Below are 21,429 nucleotides of genomic sequence, written 5' to 3'. Positions count from 1 at the left end.
TGGGTACATATAATTGTCCGAAAAGAGACTAAGGGTGGGGAGCACGATGGCGCGGCTGGAGCGATCCCCAGATTTGCTTTACTAGCTCATCTGGCGCGGTGGCACCCATCGAGGGTCAACTATCAGACATCAGCAATCTGATGAGTTATCTGCCATCCGTAATTTTCTCAATTCCAATAAATTTGTATCAACTATACTTTTGGGCACGCCCCTTGCCAATTTCTCAGCTTTGCGGCCAGCCCGAATGCTATGATCAGGCCTGACAAATGTTCTTCAACCATTGTGTTCTGTATGCTATGCCAGTTGAAATCTGAATGGGCCAAACGGCCTCCGAGGCGAAAGAAAATGGCTGTAGTCCCAGGATTGAAGCTCGCCCTGGTGGGCATAAATTCTCATTTTCCTCGCATCTGAGCTATTACATTCTCCATTCGTCGTGACAACCAAACACACCAAGACGGCCAATACCACTAGCAAAGTTGCGTTTCTCAGGCCCAGGCATATCATGTGAGAGTTGAATACTCCTTTTTTTTTACTATGAACTGCTTCTTCCTTCCGAGGCCCTTGAGAATGTCTGAAAAAGGGATCCAAAGGATGGGGTAAATCTGATCTTCTTCTCAAATAAGCACTCAAGACATTAAGTCTTAGAGATCACGTGAACTCTGAATCACGTGCCCCCGCCCTTACCTTTATGTCGAGTTTCTGCTAACTACCTCTGTAGATTAAGCCAGAGTTTTAGAAGGTCAAGAATCCAATTGGATTGTGACTGGGTACGTACAACAGAAAGTGATACCAGTATGTATGTGTATTGGCCTGGCCAATTATCAAGGCTGCTAATCAAATCGATTGCTTTTCTACTTGTAAGTTCTGGTTAACCGATCCGGCTCTAGCGGAATGGCCACGGATACGGGCTGAAATGACATCCGTGGAGAATCCTTGGGGGGTACCGCTGTGACATTTCTCGGATACGTGTGGTACAAGACATAATCGTCGTGTGTATTGCTGGCTGTTTGCTAGATCATCATTGGACCAAAGGATACTGAGTTCACGGTAATACAAGCACTAGCAGCGCCCGATTGCTTTTGTGGAGTGCCTAGCATGTATTCAACACTTGCCGAATAGTGTCCGTTCTCTGGGCCAGAACCTGATCGTAGCCGGGGAAGTTGGGCTCATGATTCACAGGGACTGGCTTCCCCGCAGATTTGTTCCGACAACCAAAAATGAATACATTCTTGATTCTATAGAGATCATTCAAATTTCCGCTGCTAATTCGTATCTATGTTCCCCCTGACACCGATACTGTACGGCTGTTCCATTCAAGTGTCTTCCTCATGGCTGCACGCTTCTCCTGTCCCCAATGCCAGGCAGTATTCACCCGGTCCGCGCATCTCCGACGTCACCAGCGGACGCATCGTGCCGAAAAGCCCTACACGTGTGCCTACTGCAACGTTGCCTCGACACGCAAAGATGTCATCGTCCGACATACTCGAAACTTTCATCCGGGCGTGAAACCGATAGCAAATCAGGCTTCAGAGGAAACGACACGGCCAACCCATCCACCGCCTGCCCCAACAGAGCAATTGCCAATACCACGGCCTGCACGCGAGTACATCTCGTCCAGCTCCTCGAACAGTAGCACCAGCAGTAACCCTGACCATCTGTCTCCTGGGCTTAGCCAACGGGAAGAGAGCGATTTAGCTGACTTCGGACATATTGATGGTATGGACATCGTGCCTCTTGAATGTCCCATCGACTTCGATCTGTTTGATTTCTCGGCATCTACGCTTCCAGAGGCTGCCTTGGTTAATTCAATACTGGCGCCTCTAACTCCACCATCCATTGACCATCATACTGAATCTCGCAATTCATTTCCTCGAGATGATGACTACGCACAGGCAACTGCAAACTTCCATTATTATGGTATCCACCAGACTTCCCCCTTAAAATTCCCCTCAAGGATTGCTACCCATCGGTTTGTAAATGCCTTCTTCAAACATATGGCCTCGCATCTACCCATTGTACACTTACCCACATTTTCTATTGCTTCAACTGCCTGTACGCTGCCAACCCCCTCGATGCATTTTTATTCGTATTTAACGCATGTTAGCACCTCTGCTTTTGGAGATCATGGCCTGCGGTGCCTTGTATCGCTGCGAACGAGTCGCAGCTACAACATTACATGCTACTGCTCAACAACTAATGTTGCAGGTAACACCTTCTTTCATTGATTCCGAAGCCATTGCTGACTTTTGTCAAGATTGACAGCGCAGAACCAGATAGTGATCATGACACCTTCGATATATGGAAACTGCAGACTTATCTGCTCATGACCTACTTTTCTGCCTATGGCGGACATTCGTACACCCGAAGACGAGCAGCAATCACATTCTCGCACACTATAGAGGTCTGTACTTGAACTTTTGCGACTACATATTCTAATGCTAATTATGTTCTGTCAGCTTGCCCGGCAAGCACTAAAGAATATTAGTACGCTCCATGAACCATCATACGAGCAATGGGTTCAGCAAGAGACCATAGTCAGGTACCTACTCCTGCCACTCTACAATGTGTGTCTGCTTAAACGCATGATTCAGATCCATCGCTACAACCATCGAAATCGGTGCGGTGCTCGCATCAACTTCCAAGGACCAATGCTTCACCACTACGTTGTTTGATGCATCATTTCCCCTGCCGTCAGATGAAATCATTTGGAACGAGACTAAAGGAACTTGGAAGTTTCAATGTCAACAGCCCGATAGCATTCAGGTCTTGGACTGTGTCTTAGCCGGCCAGAAACCGGCTACGCCTATGAGCGAGCTGGGATTCGTGACTATCGTTTCTTCCATCCTATGGCGCGTGTGCTCCTTAGAATCATTTGCATGCTCAGACCGGTTGACTATACAGTTGGACCCAGCGAGCAAAATTGACAATGGCGCACAGATTCTCGACAGCATTCTGATAGAAGACATGAGCGATGGTGACCCCACATTTTCGACATGTAGCCCGCTTCTGATATCCGGCACAGCACTGTTGAACTCGATGTTTTATCATTTATACGGGAGCAACACCTTGAAGGAAACAAAAGAACTCCTCGACAATCCTACTGGTGTCCGTTACGCTGTTTCAGAAGCAGGGAATGAAGTAGGGGAACGCAAGGATCCCAGATTAAACACTGCCTTACTACGCGCAGCAAAGTCTATGTATTCGGATTGCCAAGCAGGCGTGGTTTATATACAGAGGACTGCCGCTCATCATTTTGGTCCAATCTGCGCAACAGCATGTTACGAGGCTGGTACGTTCACTCCCCGACAGCAAACACAGCTGTTGAACATACCTTACTAACATCTGAATACAGCATTGCTCCTCAATTATTATCTGAAGGGTCGAGAGTCCTTGTCATTAGCGCCAGAAGAATCTGCGACTCTTGATCAACTGATCGAAGAAGCCGTCTTAGAAACAAATGTCTTCCCTGGGTCAGACGATTTTCGCAACCCATCCAATCCGCTCTTGGTGTCTGCAGAGCTACTTTCGGACGGATCGGTCTGGCAATGTAAGTCTCACTACATCTATTCCGCACGTTCATACAGATGACAGGTTATAGGGCCATGCGCTGTCTCGAGAAGATTGAAAAGTGCCGCAGATGTTACGAATCAGCTCAATATTACAAGTAACATGATCAGTTGAAGATCTATACCATTAGTCCGGATTTTGGCTAGTACGAATGGTTGAACTATTGCCCCTTCTCTATGAGGTATCTTCGCCTGATCGCGTTTTTGCGGCTTGTTGGAGATATAGTGTTTGATGAGCTTATTAGACGCACTCAAGACTTCGTTCTAATCGTACACGATGAGTTCCAGCTATCTTGCACAGCCGCCCAACGCACACAGAATGTAGGGTGGGCTTCAACTGCTCCACTCATGATGGATTTTTGTCGATTGGTGATACCCAATCAAATCCATCCTATTTCTACATATGTTGTAACATTTCACGCGCCGTATGACCATGTCCCTGTTCTAGGCATCGACTGCAATCTCCCACAACAGCTTGGGATAGGCCTATGAATCCAATGATTTTCAACTTCATTCTCATACTGGACCAGGTAACATGTAACCAGCAGCACTCATAGCAAATGGTTTGGGGATGCAGAGCACATTTGATCCAGGTTTCCAGGTAGTGAATATACGGGAAGGTCGATATGGAAACATATAGAGACGTATGTATTGATACGTTTTCACTGCCAAATCACACTTGTTAGTGGAGGTTGTACCACCATACTCTCCCCATTCTCCATCCAGTGAAGGCTGTTAGAGTTGCGATGGTAGATGCGACTAAATTGTCCTGGGCGTACCAAATTGGTTTTGGGTGGGGATAGCAGGTGGCTCTCTTGTGTGGGGGAGGATCCACCTGACAAGCGCCACCCTTAGTACTTGAAGGATACCCATTCAATTAATCACGACTTTACAATATCCCAGTTAATCTTAACCTGGTTGAAGCGCTTTCTGGAGTTTCAAAGGTTTGAAACATTCCGTCTTGGATTCTGAGCCAATTATCTTATCATGGCGGCCATGTCACGTACACCGGGGAACCAGGCGCTCTGGCTTTCTAACTTTTCCTCTCCACTTGAACTTGTAAATCTACCCATCCCAGAGGCTACTGCAGGGTCAGTAGTCGTAGAAGTGCTGAATACAACGATCTTTCCTTACGCAGACGACATACATAAAGGTCATTTGCCAGTCTTCAACCTTACGCTGCCTTTGGTGCCACATCCTAGCCACATTGGTCGCATTCACGCTGTCGGGTCCGACGCCGTTACTCTGAAACCAGGTCATCTGATATATTTCTCCGCGTTCATCACTGCCCGTGATGACGAGAGCGTCTTCATGATACAAGGTCATCATGGCGGCGAAGATCCCCGAGCCAAGAAATTGATGCAGGGAGAGTGGAGAGATGGCGCCTTGCAGCAGTACCAAAAGATCCCGTTGGAGAATGCCTTCCTGCTCGATAGTCATCGGCTTTGCGGAGAATTGGGCTATAATCCAGCAGACCTACATGAGATCTCTTTCTACGCTATGGGTGTCGGTGCTATTTGTGAAGCCGCCCGGCTTCAACCCGGGGAAACGATCCTCATCGGGCCAGCAACAGGTACCTTTGGCGGAATCGCGAGTGAAGTTGCGCTGGCAGTTGGTGCAAACGTCATTGCGATTGGAAGGAGTAGAGTTGGCTTAGCACGCTTGCAGCAGCAACTGGGAAAGCATGAAAGATTCCGGTTTGTTGTCATGACTGGCGACTTGGAGGCTGATTCGGCAGCCATAATTGCCACAACTCCAGGCAAACGAGGCGTAGATGTTTACAATGATTGGACTTCCAGTGCGCTGGAAGGAAGCCCATTCTTTGCATCTTCAATTCGCGCCATGAGGAATAGAGGGAGGGTAGTTCTCAGTGGTGCACCTGCAGGGACGATCGCCGTTCCTTACGCGTTCGTAATGCATCATTCTATTATGATTATTGGAAAGCTAGGTGTGGAACGAAGCGGCATCAAATTAACAATCAGCATGATAGAATCTGGGCTCATTAAGCTTGGTCACCGTGGAGGAGCGGGACATGCATTATATAGTCTCAGCGAGCACCAAGAAGCTTTTGAAGCAGCGAAGCAAGGAGGATTCAAAAACTATCACGATATTGTCCCATGCCCCTGGTAAATATTCATGTATTCCGATTCATGCAGCTCACATCAAATTAATGCCACATTATTCACTTCTTTAACAAAAGATTGCCTCGCATAAGCTCCGGCCTTTTCTCCACCGACTTTATCATGCCTCATATATGTAGGCAAGCCCACATAGATACCTATGCGTTTAAAAAAGGATTATGAATCAATATCTAGAACAGGAGTTGTACACATTATGTTGATAATGCAAGAGTCCGACAATTGCCGTCTAGTATCCACCGTAGGATAAGTGGCCCTCGATACACGAGCCCCACCCAAAAGAAGTATCATCAAAAGTCCAACCAGGTGGGAAACCTTAACATTCATTTGTTTGCACAGCGATCAGGTCTCATGATTTAAACGACCTTTTTATCTATTTGCTCAACATTCTTTACCCTCACGCATCCAAATGTCGTGCCCCGATTGCTTTCGTGGTCATGATCACCCCGGCCCTACCACAGGCATCGAGACGAAAATGTACGGATTAGATGTATATGTTTCCAATCCACCAGAGAGTGCTAGTGGAGAAATCAATGGCCTTATCATTATTATATCGGACGCCTTTGGTTGGGCAACAAACAATCTACGACGACTAGCAGACTCCTATGCTAAACGTACTGGCTGTAGGGTCTTGCTACCGGATTTCATGGAAGGCAGGTCCTGTTATATTTAATATATGGACACACTGAAATAACCAATTACACAGGGACTGCCGCACCAGCATGGTCGAAACCGGTCATGGATCGCATACTCAATGATTACAGCATTTGGGGGTGTTTTGCAAAACCGTGAGTGGATGAGAAGGACTCGGCGGGCAGTTATAGATGCTCATTTGTGCTCAGTTGGCACTTTCTGCAGGCCTTGTATGCGTTTATTCCTTTTACTATGAGGAACCATCCGCCAAAACGATACCCTTCAATGGTGCATTTTTTCTCAGAGCTCCGGAGCCACCAGCCTTCACATATGCGCATTGGTGCTGCCGGGTTTTGCTGGGGCGCATATGGAGTTACGCGACTGGCCCGAGCAGAAGACCTAGCACCCAGCGGGCAGCCACTCTTGGATGTCGCGTATACAGCTCATCCTAGCGAAGTTGAGCCTGCCCATTTCGAGAATGTCAAAATTCCGTACAGCCTAGTTATTGGAGATGTGGACTTTGCCCTGCCAAAGGAACAGGTGGAGCTGGTGGCTATCACCTTGGAACAGAATCAGGACTTGCCAAGTGAAGTGGTGGTCATCCCGAATGCGAAGCATGGTTTTGCTGTCCGTGGAAATCCAAATGACCCGATCGAGAAGGAAATGGCGGATCAAGCGGAGGAACAGTTAATTAGATGGTTTAAGTTATATCTCTGAAGCAAAGATCAATTATCATTGTACTCCATCTACGTTTACGATTGAACATGGTGGCCATATCATAAAGCCTAGTGAAAAACCTTTCCAAAATGTAACCTACAATAATATTCATAGATCATTTGCTTTCGGCACTAGCTACTGTGGTTTTAGAGTATGACTTGTGCAAGGCTTCGATTTCGACTTGCATAGCCTGTTGAGGCCAAATGCCTTGCTTGCCTGGTGCCAGAATTCCATTTGGATCAATAGCAGTCTGTAAGGAATTAGCTATGATATGTAGATCAGCGTAGATTTATTTCATACCTTCAATTGCTGAATAAAGCGCCTATATATGTGGTTGTTGAAATTGTACATATCCTGTACGGTGTCTGCAAATGTCAATTGTCTGCTACTATGGTAGATCGAATTCTATGCTTACCCATATGCTGTAAATGTGATCTGTAATTTGCGAATCCGGACCTTTTCGCTGCGACGAGTAGTGATTCGACGACTTTACGCCCGCGCTCGCGATGGATGGCTTGTCTTTTATCAAAGACGTATTCCTGTACGAACAATATGTAATTTGGGAAAACATGGCACCCAATGAAGGGGTCAACACCTTCGTCCTCCATGATCTTCTTAGCTGCTATGAACCACTTCACAACCGTCTCCCCATCCGCAGGAAGAATCAGAGTCGTATCGATATGTCCACCGGCTCCACTACCGTCTTCTGGGAGGTTATAATCGGCCAATCTAACAGGATCCATTGTCGGTACTCCGGCACTGAGCGTCCCCACCTGCAAAGCATCAACCGGACGACCATCCTTACCCTCCAAAAGGTCCCCGTCAAGGAGCATGCCCGGTATCTTGGCAGAGAAGACTTCCTTAATTCGCGCATACCTGGCATGCACCATTGCGCTGGTACCGTAGAGATTGAATACGCAGCGCCAATATCCTGTCTGGTACATCTTCTTCATATTGGCTATTGTTCCAGGAAGAAGAGGGCCTTCCTCTCTTTGGTGCTTGTACTTTGGTACATCATGAGAGGCAAAATGATTGATATTTGTGATCATGCCATGATTCTGTAGAATACCTTCGAGTGATAGCTGTTGCATGCAGTCGATGATTGGCCCAAGATCGTCCACCTCATCTCCAATGAGCCTCACATTCATGAATGCCTGAGGTGCTGGATCGACTGCAACTGCTAACTTGGAGACGATACCAAGGTTTGTCTGGAGGAACAATCCATCAACCTGTGGACCAAAGTTGTTACTGCAGGTATGTGCACTCGGCGAGCCGGTCACTCCCCACTGTCCCGTGCGCATGATCTCTCCAGAAGGCAGAATGACTTCTAGGCTCCGGATACCGTGCTGACGATCTCCGGAAATAGTGTATCCATGACCTCTGTCCATGGTCTGCGATCGAGATCGTCAGTATACAGGCATTTAAGTGATGGGAGTACATTACATTGCCAACAACACTACCCCATCCAAGAGCAGGCACGCCAACCCACAAAGGAATGCCTTTAGCCCGCAGATGCTCGTAGAGCTCGAAGAAAGTAACACCTGGCTCTACAAGAACATAAGAGAACTTTTCATTCACTTCAATAATTCGTTTCATCCGGTAAAGAGATAGAACCAACGTCCCCGATTGTCTAGGAGCTGGACCTCCATATCTGTTGAAGCAATTAGAGAATTTAAGAGATGTGTTGAGTTGCTTCTACCCACCCAAAGTTCTTGCCTTGTGAGCAAACCCACAGAGGAATGCAATATTCATTTGCAATTTTCAAGATGGATTGAATTTGTTCGACAGTTATTGGACTGCATTGAAATTATCGATCGTGAATCCCATGTCGGAGAGAACTGTGGCGACCTACCAGGCAGCAGCCGATGGTTGATACTCCTCAATTGTCAGGGGATACGGATCTCGAAAATTTCGAAGTTCCTCGCCCGTGATCACATTCTCTTCACCCACAATTTTGCATAGCAAACTAAGAAAACGGTTGAAGGTATCTCTGTCGACATTTGGGGGCAGCGGGTCGTCGCCCTCGATGGACGGCACAGTAGTGAAAGCATGATTGTGATGCTTTTGCAGCACGGAATCGTGGTAGAATTCGACCATTGTTTTGGTTAGCAGTAATGCTGCTGGACCTAAGTTGCGTCATCCTTTTGAATAAATGCTCGTGGAGATGGCATCTCATGATGATCTGATTCAGGCCCCACAGGGAGAAAAGGTGCGCCACCCGCGCCACCCGCTGTCGACCTGTTACTTCTCGGGATGCGGTGGGACGCGGCACGATTCATGGCAAATGCTATCGGTTAAAACTTATATTAACTGCTAGAGCTTTGTAGTAACATCAGAAATTCAATTGATATTGTTCATCAACCTCGGATTGCTATTCACCTACCTCCTGTCTTCCAACCCGTCAAGATGGTTCACGTTGTCCCTAGTACCATTTTTCCGCGAGTTTATCAGATGAGCGCATGGAACCATGATGTCATGCGCTTCGAAGGAGACGTATATGAGCTTGAGGTAATTGGCTCATTGCCAACGGACCTCCATGGTGCCTTTTATAGAGTACAGCCAGATCATGCCTTCCCACCAATGTTTGGTGAGGACGAGATCCCCTTGAACGGCGACGGGAACATCTGCTGCTTCTATTTTGAGAATGGGCATGTTGACTTCAAGAATCGATATGTACGTACGCCAAAGTTTGAGGCGGAAAGGGCTGCACGTCGTGCTCTTTTCGGGCGGTACCGCAACAAATATACCGATGACCCACGAGTACGCGATGTACTTACACGCACAACGGCCAACACGCATGTCATATACCACGCAAACAAGATCATGGCCCTAAAAGAAGATGCTCCACCTTTCGAAATTGATGCAAGTACACTAGAGACCGTCGGTTTGGTCAATTACAACAATACGTTTCATTGCCCAACTCATACCGCCCATCCTAAGGCGGATTCCGATACAGGGGAGTTGGTCGCGTTCGGCTACGAAGCCAAAGGAGATGGCTCCCCTGATATCTGCTCCTTCACCGTTGACAAGGAGGGGTACGTCACCGAAGAAGTCTGGTTCAAGGCGCCCTGGGCATGTATGATCCATGATTTCTGGGCGACAGAAAATTACGTCATTTTCCCAATCAACGGCCTTAAGGCTAGTGTGGAGCAGATGCAGAAAGGCGGGGAACACTTCTACTGGGATGAGAATCTTGACCATCAACTCCTCGGTGTGATTCCTCGCCGTGGAGCCAAACCTGAAGATGTGAAATGGTTCAAGACCTCTAGAGGTTGCTATTCTCACACTATCAACGCATATGAAGAAGACGGCAATCTCGTACTGGACGCCAATGTTTGGACTGATTGCGTCTTTCCGTTCTTCCCGAACAGTCAGGGAAAGAAGTTTCACTATGATCCCAAGAACATTCGGTCCCCGGTATTGCGATATCGCTTTGACCCGAAAGGCAGTACGGAAGTGATGGTGCACCCACAGCAGGTTATTCAAGAGGGAGTCAATGAGTTCGGGCGCGTCGATGACCGATTACTTGGGAAGAAGTATGATCGTTATTGGATCTTAACAGTCGATCCGACTAAGCAAATCTATTCAAACGGAACTGCAGCACAGGCTGGCTTCAATACCTTGCTTTGCCATAATTTCAAGACAGGAAAGAAGCAGACCTACTACCACGGCAACGATGTCACCTTCCAGGAACCCTGCTTCGTCCCACGCTCTGGGGGTGCCTCGCCCGAGGAAGGCTACATCGTTATCCTGGCTGATCTGTACCGTGAAAGCCGTAGCCAATTGTTGCTCTTCGACGCCCAAAACATTGACAAAGGACCTATCGCTCAAATCAAGTTGCCACTGAAGCTATTGGATGGTTTGCATGGTAGCTGGGTTGACGGCAAAGACGTGGATTTGGCTTCCAAAGGGACGACTGGTAAAGTCGATCAGTAGTTTCAAGTCTGCTTAACAATTTTGCATCGCCCACTTTCGTTTTCCTATATATCAGGTGCCTCTCGTTGTTATAAATTTAGTGCAATGTTTGGTCATTGTCGATAATTGAATGCAATGCCTGAACCAACTCGTAGACCAAAGCCCCTCCATGTGAAGCAGCCACAGTCGGCAGTAGCTTTCGCTATTATCCATGATCACCAGTCTGAAAACCCATTTCTTGCAACTTTCTACACGGGTCAGAATCTTTATACAGTAATATTGCTGATATGGACTGATCGGTCAGTTTTCAAAGGTATGTAAGAGCGTCGGGAAGGGTTCCTCAATGTGCGGTTCCTTCTCAGCTTGTAGAAGCGATAATCCGAAAGAGTCTCATTGTCTATAAGCGATATTTTGAGCCTGTCTTGTAGTTCAATGTGCTTATGTATGACATGCCAATAAAGCTCATGTGATTTGTACAACTCAGCACTATCATATGAACATTAATAAATTGGTTGGCGCAGACCACATGGCAATCTTGTTTCCTTCGTGATTATCTCAAGGATTTACAGAACCATCATCTGGACGACACTCTCTTCTAATCAGGTCTGCGTGAGCTTGACTTCTAACTGTGACCCCGACCTCGTAAGGTTTGTCTACTCCAATCGAGAACGGTCTACCCGTGGGAATGGGCCGGCCAGGTACTGTATGGAAATCGAAACAGTAGATGAGCCGTGAAATTCCGAGGAATAAGCTTGCACTTGCGACCGTCCAACCTGGGCAAACGCGACGACCTGTGAGGGGTGGAAGGCTGAGTCAGTTACTCATCACAATCCAGTGATTCGGGAATCTCACCAGCTCCAAATCCCAGATGTCCCTTCGTAGGTTTCTCTAGATCGGCGTTGAGGAAACGCTCAGGGTAGAATCTCTCGGGTTGTTCGTATTCGTTCGGATCATTATGGATTCCCCAGTGATTCCAGACAAACGTCGTACCAGCGGGAAAGCGGTAACCTTCAAACTCGTCGTCTTTTATGAGCGAGTGGGCAATTTCCCCAAACGAAGGACTGCGATACTTCAGTCTTTGCATTCCAGTTCATTTTGGTTGGTAACTTACTTCCAACGTACAGTCTCCTTCGCCGCAGCCTTGATGTAAGGTAGTCTAGGAGCATCGTCCGCAGTCGGCAACCGCTCGGCATTTGAACCGCAAACCTCATCTAATTCTTTGCGTGCACGTTCCACCCAGTCTGGAAATAGAGCTGCTGCTGCTGCTAGCTGGTTGAGCGATACACGCGTTGTGTCCGACCCGGCCTCAATCAAAGACCCAGCGAGGAAAACCATGCTCTCGCGATCAATTTCCTTGTGTCGCCCTAGTCGCAAGAATTCCGAAACAAAACATTTGGTCACCTTGCCTTGCCGTTGTCGCTCGACAAGCGCATCGAATTCGCTACTAAAATTCCTATGAATCCGTGATCAGTACGTCATCCAGTGAAACATCAGGATAAGACTAACTCTAGTGCAGCCTTGTACAAGGAATCTCCCCACCACCTCCATGGCTGTAATGAATGTGCAAATGGTATCTTTGCCAGGAATGGGAAGGCATCAATCAAATTAGACCCGGGTTCAAAGGATTTGGTAAGCTCATCATTGATTTCCACAATTTTTTTGACCGTCGGATCATGCAGGTCTGTTCTGCGACCAAATGTCATGCTGAAAACCACAGAACTGCTGTAGCGAGCATGACTGAGATGCCATTTATCTGGCTGGTCAAGGTACCCAGCAAGGAGTGTTCGAGACTCTGCATCTTGGAATGGGCCAAAAACGCCTCTTTGTGCAGGCCCAAGAATTTCATGTATGACCTTCCGCTGCCATTTCCAGAGGTCTCCAAATGGGAGAAATACGATTCTCTTCCCACGAGAGATGACATCACCCGCCATTGGGAGGTTTTGTCTAGAGACATACAATGCCCCGCGCTTTTCCAAAAGCTCGCCAACGACTCTATGTGAGTTCAAAAATACCCAGTAGTTGGAGCCTAACTTGAGTGTAAACCTGAGATTACTTTGTCAATATTGTTGCGAAGTGAAACAGCAGAGCACGTACATCTCTCCATGTTTCTTTGCAAGCTCCGCGAAGTGTAAACGCTGATCGGCTGGGTTCTTCGGCATTTGCAGAAGGTTTCCGAATATCGGGACTCTACCTGGTATGTGATTTGGAAAGCGGTATTTTTTATGGAATCGAACATTCTCATAGAGGATATGAAATATCCATAATAGCAGAACTCCACACATCAACTGGACAATAAAGAAGTCCATTGTCGTAGCTTTGATTATGCAGCCTTCAATATGTTTCGTCAACGGCCGGTCTTCAACATTAGATATTTGAAGAATTAGCAATGTCGACCCAGATATCAGTGGCGCACCAGGTGGGTAAAAGTGAGGCACTTTCATTAAACTATTACTATAGTCAAACCGCCTCAAGCAGAACTACTAGTGCTCAGGTGGCTTCGGTGGGGTTTGGTCGTCCCCGCCGTGTGGCACTTTATTCCCATCGTATTTTCCTAGTTGAGACCTTACGAGTGATGGATAATCCCCCAGCTCTTTGGTTATTAGTACCTACCACAATTGCATATTGCGTTTGCCATTCCTCTTCGTTGGCAGATATTGTCACACTACACGAGCCAAGCAGATCGCCCCCCTCCTCCCCCCTCATTATCGAGCGTTTGATACAATTATTTGGAACTAGCTTTGTACATAATGACGATCGAAACACAAAGTTTGAAAGGAAAAGTTGCCGTCGTCAGTGGGTCCTCGCTTGGCCTAGGTGCGGCCATTGTGCGAGAGCTTTCCCGGCGTGGGGCATCCGTCGCGATCAATTATCCGTATCCAGATGAAAAAGCAAACGCTGAGAGAGTTGTTGAAAGCCTCGGTCCTGACTCCAAATCTGTAATCATCGAAGCAGATATGTCGACTGAGACCGGGCCACGATTTCTGGCGGATAGGGCTGCAGAAGCATTCGGCAAAATCGACATCTTGATCAACTGCGCAGGCATAAATCGCATGATGAGCCTTGATGATCCGGATGAGCGAAAGGTACAAACAGCATGGGACTTGATTGCTCGTACAAACGCGAGAGGAACCTTCATGCTTACGCGTGCAACACTGAAGCATCTTGCTCGAGAAGGGTCGCGCATCATCAATATTGGGAGCGGGGTCTCCCGGGCAGCGGACCCACACTCGAGCATTTACGCAGGGTCGAAGGGCATGATTGAAAGTTATACCCAGTGCTGGGCAATGGAATTGCCACGCAAGTACGGTTGCACGGTCAACGGAATTGCACCTGGTATCGTGGAAACAGAGACATTTCTTGCTGCACCGAAGGAACTCAGAGACTCACTTCAACCCAAAATTGATGTCACCCCCGTTGCGCCTCGCGCAGCGAGACCAGAAGAAGTTGCATGGGTCGTTGCAACGTTGTGTGAGAAGGAGGCGGGTTGGTTGAATGGTCTCTACCTGCCAGTGTCCGGTGGTTTGTTCATGTTCTGATACGTTCTGTGGGAGATTGCCGATGACTTGGACATTTCTATCATTTTTATCTATGTGCATAATTACTTCATTGAGTGTTCAGATCAGCGAATTCATCACCAACTATAAAAGGTCTTCTAGATGCGTGTCCAAGGTAAAGTAGATTGATTTTGCTTTTCATTGATAAGCAATCTACACTCGGCTTGGGAAAGCAGTGGAGGCGATGTTGAAGATATTTTCCACCTCCATAATATTACATTGAAGAGCAAGAGAACGAATGCTTGACCAGGATAAAAAATAGAATCCCGTTCATGATTTGCGAAGCCCATTCGATAATCGAGACATCGATTACTGTTTGCCACGGGCCTCCCTACTGCCATGATTATGAAAATGAATACAAAATTTTGAGGTATCAGCTAGTTCATATCTTGAATTATAGACCTATGATGAAGCTCTTGGCTTGACTGTAACCATGTAATCTACATAGACAAACCAGGCGCAGTAGGTTTTCAACTTACTACCACCCTGAACATCGAAATCAAAGTTGCGAACAATCTGAGGGAGAACTTTCGTCATCTCAAGAAGGCTTATGTTCTTACCTATACAGGCACGGGAGCCTCCCCCAAACTAATGTAAATAACAATTAGTTGAACTCGTTTTCAATGCAATGGAAGAACTTACGGCAAACATCATCTGATCTCGTAAATCTCCATCATACTTTGGTTCAAGCCAACGTTCCGGTCGAAATATATCAGCATCCTCTCCATATATTTCCTTGCTGTAGTGTAGTACCCATGCATTTACTCCAACGTTTGTCTACTCGGCGGTCAGCAAGTGCCTGGTAACTCGTGTTCAGTGATCTTACACCAGCCGGAAAATAAGTCCCTGCCAGCTGTAGGCCTCCTTTTGGTACCTTACGAGGGAGAATAGTCCCAACAGCAGGGTGCATGCGCAAAGTTTCTTTTATGACGGCTTGCAGGTAGGGCATGCTCTGAGCTTCTTGGAATTTGACAGGATCCGAAATGAGAGATTCAGATGCCATGGTGTCCACTTCCTTTCGGAGTTTGGCCAATGTTTCAGGGTTGGTGTACAGATAGAACAGCGCAACACTTAGGCTGATTGCTGTAGTATCTGAACCAGCACCTATGTTGCTTCCGCATGTGTCCAGGATGTGTGGCATCTGGACGCGGTTGTCTGCCTTCATCCGGAGCAGCTTAGCTAAGAAGCTATCAGCAGTACCTTCTCGTCCTGCGCTGTTGTTCCCTCCTTTGTGAACCTCCATTTGGTCAAATGTGAATTTCAAGAGCGCGTTGGTCCCTTGCTGATTTCCCATGATAGACTGTAGGCGTTGAATCCATGGATGTAGATCAGGGACAAGTCCAATATGGGCCATGTAAGAATTCGCGCCGTGGATTCCCTTGATCATTCCGGTTTTGTCCCCTTCAGCTTCCATCATGTTGAACGACTTGTTAAACTTTATAAATTTTAAGCATCAGATGTCTCCAAAAGGAAAGGAAAACGTACTGTGATCTCGCCGATGACGTCAAATGCATAGTATTGCATAAACTGGGGCATTGATATTTGCCCTTTCTTGCTAGCAAACTCAGATAATTTGCGCATGCACACCTCTGTCATTCTATCCACGGCAACTTCATAAGAAATCATTATGGACATGCTATACAGATTTGCAATTTTTCTACGTCGCTCCTTGTGGACTTTGGCATCCATTAGTGCAAAAATGTTTTGCTTGTCTGGCTCTTCGGCCAGCAATGGCTTATAGAATTCCGTTTTCGTAAATTTACCTCCAAGCTCATATATGATCTTGATATCTGCAGGATTACTGAAGCTGTAACGATTCGGGCCGACACGAACTACGGGGCCTATGACTGGATATCAGCGGAATAGTCTACGAGTTACCTAAGAGACGTAACACACCGTATTTACTATGCAGACGAATGTACTGCATATTCGAGTCACCTTTCAGGACCCATCGGAGCTCAGTAAAGCGACTGACCCTTGCCCAGAAAGGGCCGGGGATTCTCCTTGTGGACGCAAAAAGCAGGCCATTAAGAAAAGGCCCGAGCCAATAGAAGGCAATGGAAGCTCCGAAGAAGATAAGCAATCTCCAGAGAACAAATTGAGTTTCATCGCTGAGTTGGTATAAAAACGACATGATGTTCCGTTGAAAGTTGCAGATTAGGATCGAGGGGCCCCGGAAGGTTTTGTCAGAGCGTTCATGTAGTTAGCTGTGAGACAGACTTCCCACCGTCGGTCTACAACTAATCTTCGATCACTAGAGTGGCAACCTTCGTCTAATTTAGACCAATGATTGAAATTCTTCTCATAGTCGCTCTCATTCAGTACGGGGACCCCGATAATAGTGGCGTTAGATCACGTTCCCCGTTGTGTTTGGGGTCCGGGGTGCGGGGGAAATTCAGGTGGGGAGGGGATTGAAGCGGGTGGGGTTAGAACTAGGAATAGCAATGCCATCCACCGAGGTGCGAGAGTCGCAGCCACCAAAGTAACCTCCAAGTGCGGCAATTGACCCCAACCGTTGGTGTGTTGAACCCACTAAGGGTGCCGACACTCCCAAAAGCGACAGTTGGACTCTTAGGAGGCGACAGGAATTCGATAGTTTCGCTTAACAGTCACACGTACTTCAGAGACGCGGTGCTTTGCAATGCTTTGATCACTCCAGCATCGATCTTCTTGAATTGGTAGAAAATGTAGTAGTTTCTGTAATCATTGTGGCCACATTGACGTCTACGCTCCCATGTTCGACATAATGTGTTACGCGATCTGAGATTTCTCTCGAGGTCGAACAAGAGACAATAGCGTCTTTGTCTTTCAAATTAAGAGCACTCAAAGTCAATTCTGAAACAGATTTATAGTCAGGTTATACATATCTCACCACATTTATCATTGGCAGCTTCAGTTGAACGGGCGGGAATGGGTCCAGTGCAGATAGAAGCTGTGTGGAAGTTTAGTTCGTTATGTGATACGTAGCATAGTTCACGTAGGATTGAAGTATAGCCAATTCCAGGATGGAGCTGACAGGCCAGCTTGCATGCTGATGCATCTAGCCTCTTTGCTTAGAGTTGAACGAATTTAACAACAGCGAGATGTCCCACTTGCTCACAAGAATAAAATCTGAAGCAATTGAATGCATGATCTTTGAGATGTGACTCTGATCTATTAATCTAGACATGCCATTTTGCCACTGGATAAAATTACTAGTCTTGGCCACTCACAGTCCATTTGTCGACCTTTTGATCTTAGTGAATTGAGTTACGGCAACAATAATTTAGACAGTCAGTAGATGCTAAAGCAGTCCTGTACCCATTCTGTCATGACGTTTGATCTTAAAATGGTCAGCTAACTTGTGACACGGAGATCAAAACAGAATGGCCATGCACTAACCTCCTCATACACATCGTAACCGTAAACAAAGCTTTGCTGTGCGGGATCGAGCCTTGAATTCTTCAGCAAAAGGCAGCAAATATTAGCAACAAAGCTCACCAATAGAATGGATAACCAGGCAGAGGCTCTGCCATTTGTTCATTCATTAAACGGTCTCGATGTTGCTGCTCGGATCCATCAGGCAGATGATTATATTGCCGCTAATTATTTGATTAGTTGGTTCAGGAACGGTTTGCCCGAGACTTGTTTGAAAGATATAATCCATACCTGGCGCATGCTTCCTTTCTGCAGAGAAGAGCTACGGGACTTTCTAAGGTTCTCGTATATCTGGAGGGTCTTAAAAAGGTCTTCGCGGCTGGTAGCTCGGGATAGCAGACTCCCCAGGGCGGCTCCATCCTCCAGTGACGAGCCTGCACCTTGGGCTAGGTAGGGAAGCATCGGGTGACAGGCGTCCCCCAAAAATACTACCGTGGCTTCAGAGTTGGACCATCGCTCTAACTCTTCCACTGGAAAAAAGGATATGGTCAGACTACTGCGCAATACTCGGTATAAGCAGCTGAGACTTACTGTGCATCAGCTTCCACTTATCCACCTTTTGAACCATAGATAATAGATCCCTCAATCTAGCTAGATCAATATGCTGTGTAAATGTAGGGTAGTGTGTATTACCTTGGATCCCAATCCTGAAAGATCTGTAACATTTCCCCGATATCTCCAGGAACTCTCGATACTCCTTCCGGAAGATTGTCTGGGACTAGGAGCACCAAATTGAGCAGCTTGTTGGCCTTGACGGGGTAGCAGATGACATGGCAATCTGGACCAGCCCATAGCGCGACTCTAGGTGTCTCGAAGAAGTGTCTCAACGCATCGTCTTCGATGTCTTGAACCTGCAGTATAACGCGATATGCGAGATCGCCTGTTGGGATTGGAGAATGGGCTTTACCCCAGAGAGATTCGCGACATTTTGACCACAACCCTGATTCCGTCAATTTTTAGTCTTAGCTAGTATGAACGCGGCGTAAAGCAAAGACGTACCATCAGCACCGACAATGAGATCGCCATGAATGTTCTCCCCATTCGCCAACGTGGCAGAGGGAATGCGTGCATCGATGTTAGTTACGAGCGCTCCGAACCTAAATTTGACTCCCAAGTCGGTTGCGCGGTCGTACAAGGCCAGCTGCAGATCCGCCCGGTGCATGTCCCAGAATGGACTCTTGTATTTCTCTACCATTTCCTTCCCATAACCCTCTCGTTTCCCCAGGATCTTACCATCGGAATATCGATGGATGGTGAATTCTTCTGGACTAGATGACAGATCCTTCAAAATGTTGCCCAAACCCCATCGTATCAGTAGCCTTGTCGCATTTGGTGTAACTTGAAGGCCGGCCCCAACCTGTACACTTTGTTAGAGGTATTAAATCCAAATGCACACAATCTTTCAATTACCTCAGCTAGCTCTGGCGCAGACTCAATAACTAGTACATCGTGCTCTGGCTTTTCCAGCTTGATAGATATCGCGGCAGCCAAGCCTCCCAGCCCCGCGCCGACAATGATGATCTTGAGAGACATATTGACTGATTTCGAAAGAATGTTGATGTTTATTCATGAGTTAAAAAAATCCTCGTTTGACTTGCGGGAGGTCCCAGTCAAAGATTAATATTGGCGAGCCACCCAAGTTATGAGAAGATATCGGTCATTATGTTGTGTGGCTCACCTTCTACTCGAGGCCACCCTACAACTGTAGTCCTCAAGCCCCACACAACCCACCCTACCCTACGCTAGGCAATTTCCATGATCCCAGTCTAGAAGTTGATCACAGTAGATATGAGAGCACCTCAAGCACTATACCAAAGGCTTTGGTCCGTCTCGCATCTTTCACGATTTACATTCTTGAAAACCAATGGCCAAGAACGAGCAAGTGGTCGGATCTCCTGCTTCGGCATTCGCCAGTAATTCCGTGATACCATTTTGGATCAATGGAGAGGAGGTGGTATCCGAATCCGAGTTTTCACTCATATCTCCGATCGACCAGAGGGTTTTATATCGTTGCTCGTCAGCTGGTACAGCGGAAGTCTCTAGAGCAGTTGAATCTGCCCAGAGCGCCTTTGTGGAGTGGTCCAAGACGAAACCGCGAGAGAGGCGAGATATATTCCTAAGAGCAGCAGATGAATTTCGGAGGAGAAAAGCCGAGCTTCGTCATTACAGCCTCACAGAGACTGGTGCATCCGAGGCAATGTTTGCTTTTGAACATGAGGCGGCTTGTCAAGCTTGTTACGATGTTGCTGGTCTGATCCAGATAGCTACCACTGGCACCGCGCCAGTTCTGGACGCAGAAGGCAGCAGTGGCGTAGTTCTCAACGAACCTTTTGGTGTCGTGTTAGGGATCGCTCCGTGGAATGGCCCAAACGTCCTCGGATTGAGGGCATGCCTGCAGCCATTGGCGATGTACGTCCGTTGCCAAAACCCAAGAAGGCGAAACCCAAATCCGTGCATTCTGATCATTATACAGGGGAAACACTGTCATTCTCAAAGGCCCTGAAGCTGCACCAGCAACATATGTAAGTCATCTCTCGCCTGAAGTAATGTCGCTAACATCCTTTCGCACAGTGGGCCATTGCTTCCATTCTGCATGCGTCTGGTCTCCCTGCGGGATGTCTAAATACATTGTACCACCGCCCCGAAGATGCAGCAGAAGTGACAAGCGCTCTCATCTCCCATCCGTCGGTCAAGAAGATCAATTTTACAGGTTCTACAGCTGTCGGTTCTATCATTGCCTCGCTTGCGGGCCAATACCTCAAGCCTACCGTTATGGAGCTCGGCGGTAAGGCTCCAGCGATTATATGCGACGACGCCGATATTGAACTTGCCGCGGTACAATGCTGCCTGGGGGCCTTTCTACACGCTGGCCAAGTTTGCATGTCTACAGAGCGCATCATTGTCAATGCCGCAATAGCAACGGAGTTTCGTGAGGCTTTGAAATCGGCGATGGTTAAGCTTTTTGGTTCACAGCAAACACCGCAACTGGTAAACAGCACCGCTGTTGTGAGGAATCATATGCTGATTTCTGATGCGCTCTCTAATGGCGCGAGTCTTCTGTACGGCAAGCTCAATGATGACTACGATCAAGCGTCGACCCGAATGCCGCCTGCAATCATCGAAAATGTTACACCGAGGATGAAAATATATTCCACGGAGTCATTTGGACCGACGGTGACTTTGTACATTGTGAATTCAGACGAAGAAGCCATCAAGCTAGCCAACGACACAGAGTACGGTTTGAGCAGCGCAGTTTTCACTGCAGATCTTTGCAGGGCCCTTCGAATTGCAAAGTCCATAGATTCGGGGGCTGTACATATCAATTCTATGACGATCCACGACGAGACAACGCTGCCTCACGGGGGTGTGAAAAGCAGTGGTTTTGGTCGTTTCAACAGTCTGCCTGGGTTGCAAGAGTGGGTGAGGACCAAGACAGTCACTTGGAAGGATTGAGCATGCACGAGCGATATCCGAGAGACAGTACAAGAT

General features: G+C 47.3%; 10 protein-coding genes across 10 annotated transcripts; 6 read left to right on the top strand and 4 right to left on the bottom strand.

Annotated features, from left to right (window-relative positions):
- Window positions 1-1,328: 1,328 nt before the first annotated feature.
- BU24DRAFT_497700 (uncharacterized protein) lies at window positions 1,329-3,846 on the top strand (the record flags this gene model as incomplete). Its single annotated transcript, XM_033534295.1, has 7 exons — window positions 1,329-2,052; window positions 2,105-2,205; window positions 2,255-2,401; window positions 2,457-2,539; window positions 2,592-3,289; window positions 3,353-3,547; window positions 3,599-3,846. The coding sequence occupies 7 exons, from the start codon at window positions 1,329-1,331 to the stop codon at window positions 3,679-3,681; spliced, it is 2,031 nt and encodes a 676-aa protein (XP_033377130.1). The 3' UTR covers window positions 3,682-3,846.
- A 634-nt stretch (window positions 3,847-4,480) lies between these two features.
- Window positions 4,481-5,696, top strand: BU24DRAFT_474752 (NAD(P)-binding protein; the record flags this gene model as incomplete). Its single annotated transcript, XM_033532865.1, has 1 exon — window positions 4,481-5,696. The coding sequence occupies exon 1, from the start codon at window positions 4,554-4,556 to the stop codon at window positions 5,694-5,696; it is 1,143 nt and encodes a 380-aa protein (XP_033377129.1). The 5' UTR covers window positions 4,481-4,553.
- Window positions 5,697-6,013: 317 nt separating this feature from the next.
- Window positions 6,014-7,054, top strand: BU24DRAFT_474740 (uncharacterized protein; the record flags this gene model as incomplete). The annotated part of the gene is made up of 3 exons (XM_033532864.1): window positions 6,014-6,327; window positions 6,411-6,492; window positions 6,547-7,054. Exons 1-3 carry the CDS (start codon window positions 6,114-6,116, stop codon window positions 7,052-7,054), a joined length of 804 nt encoding a protein of 267 aa, XP_033377128.1. The 5' UTR covers window positions 6,014-6,113.
- BU24DRAFT_402587 (vanillyl alcohol oxidase) lies at window positions 7,040-9,192 on the bottom strand. Its single transcript, XM_033525532.1, has 6 exons — window positions 8,907-9,192; window positions 8,758-8,850; window positions 8,498-8,705; window positions 7,470-8,445; window positions 7,355-7,419; window positions 7,040-7,304 (listed from the first exon to the last, which is right to left on the bottom strand). Exons 1-6 carry the CDS (start codon window positions 9,149-9,151, stop codon window positions 7,170-7,172), a joined length of 1,722 nt encoding a protein of 573 aa, XP_033377127.1. The 5' UTR covers window positions 9,152-9,192; the 3' UTR covers window positions 7,040-7,169.
- Window positions 9,193-9,347: 155 nt separating this feature from the next.
- On the top strand, window positions 9,348-11,050 carry BU24DRAFT_429086 (carotenoid oxygenase). The gene has a single exon (XM_033529650.1). The coding sequence runs from the start codon at window positions 9,461-9,463 to the stop codon at window positions 10,988-10,990; it is 1,530 nt and encodes a 509-aa protein (XP_033377126.1). The 5' UTR covers window positions 9,348-9,460; the 3' UTR covers window positions 10,991-11,050.
- A 318-nt stretch (window positions 11,051-11,368) lies between these two features.
- On the bottom strand, window positions 11,369-13,251 carry BU24DRAFT_402581 (cytochrome P450; the record flags this gene model as incomplete). The annotated part of the gene is made up of 5 exons (XM_033525531.1): window positions 11,369-11,760; window positions 11,822-12,030; window positions 12,081-12,422; window positions 12,476-13,012; window positions 13,064-13,251. 5 exons carry the CDS (start codon window positions 13,249-13,251, stop codon window positions 11,525-11,527), a joined length of 1,512 nt encoding a protein of 503 aa, XP_033377125.1. The 3' UTR covers window positions 11,369-11,524.
- A 465-nt stretch (window positions 13,252-13,716) lies between these two features.
- BU24DRAFT_474734 (NAD(P)-binding protein) lies at window positions 13,717-14,505 on the top strand (the record flags this gene model as incomplete). The annotated part of the gene is made up of 1 exon (XM_033532863.1): window positions 13,717-14,505. The coding sequence occupies one exon, from the start codon at window positions 13,717-13,719 to the stop codon at window positions 14,503-14,505; it is 789 nt and encodes a 262-aa protein (XP_033377124.1).
- Window positions 14,506-14,925: 420 nt separating this feature from the next.
- On the bottom strand, window positions 14,926-16,803 carry BU24DRAFT_402576 (cytochrome P450; the record flags this gene model as incomplete). Its single annotated transcript, XM_033525530.1, has 5 exons — window positions 16,420-16,803; window positions 16,009-16,364; window positions 15,350-15,958; window positions 15,166-15,300; window positions 14,926-15,111 (listed from the first exon to the last, which is right to left on the bottom strand). The coding sequence occupies exons 1-5, from the start codon at window positions 16,655-16,657 to the stop codon at window positions 14,926-14,928; spliced, it is 1,524 nt and encodes a 507-aa protein (XP_033377123.1). The 5' UTR covers window positions 16,658-16,803.
- A 1,003-nt stretch (window positions 16,804-17,806) lies between these two features.
- BU24DRAFT_474730 (FAD/NAD(P)-binding domain-containing protein) lies at window positions 17,807-19,571 on the bottom strand (the record flags this gene model as incomplete). The annotated part of the gene is made up of 8 exons (XM_033532862.1): window positions 19,351-19,571; window positions 18,940-19,297; window positions 18,574-18,880; window positions 18,472-18,527; window positions 18,172-18,410; window positions 18,004-18,104; window positions 17,905-17,956; window positions 17,807-17,845 (listed from the first exon to the last, which is right to left on the bottom strand). The coding sequence occupies exons 1-8, from the start codon at window positions 19,471-19,473 to the stop codon at window positions 17,807-17,809; spliced, it is 1,275 nt and encodes a 424-aa protein (XP_033377122.1). The 5' UTR covers window positions 19,474-19,571.
- Window positions 19,572-19,804: 233 nt separating this feature from the next.
- BU24DRAFT_474726 (vanillin dehydrogenase) lies at window positions 19,805-21,415 on the top strand (the record flags this gene model as incomplete). The annotated part of the gene is made up of 3 exons (XM_033532861.1): window positions 19,805-20,349; window positions 20,414-20,462; window positions 20,512-21,415. 3 exons carry the CDS (start codon window positions 19,805-19,807, stop codon window positions 21,391-21,393), a joined length of 1,476 nt encoding a protein of 491 aa, XP_033377121.1. The 3' UTR covers window positions 21,394-21,415.
- Window positions 21,416-21,429: the final 14 nt, after the last annotated feature.

This window comes from Aaosphaeria arxii (assembly GCF_010015735.1).
Source record: "Aaosphaeria arxii CBS 175.79 unplaced genomic scaffold BU24scaffold_16, whole genome shotgun sequence".
In the NCBI taxonomy this organism is placed as follows: Eukaryota; Fungi; Ascomycota; class Dothideomycetes; order Pleosporales; genus Aaosphaeria; species Aaosphaeria arxii.
Note: the sequence above shows the minus strand (reverse complement) of the source record. Positions and strands in the feature narration are given on the sequence as shown.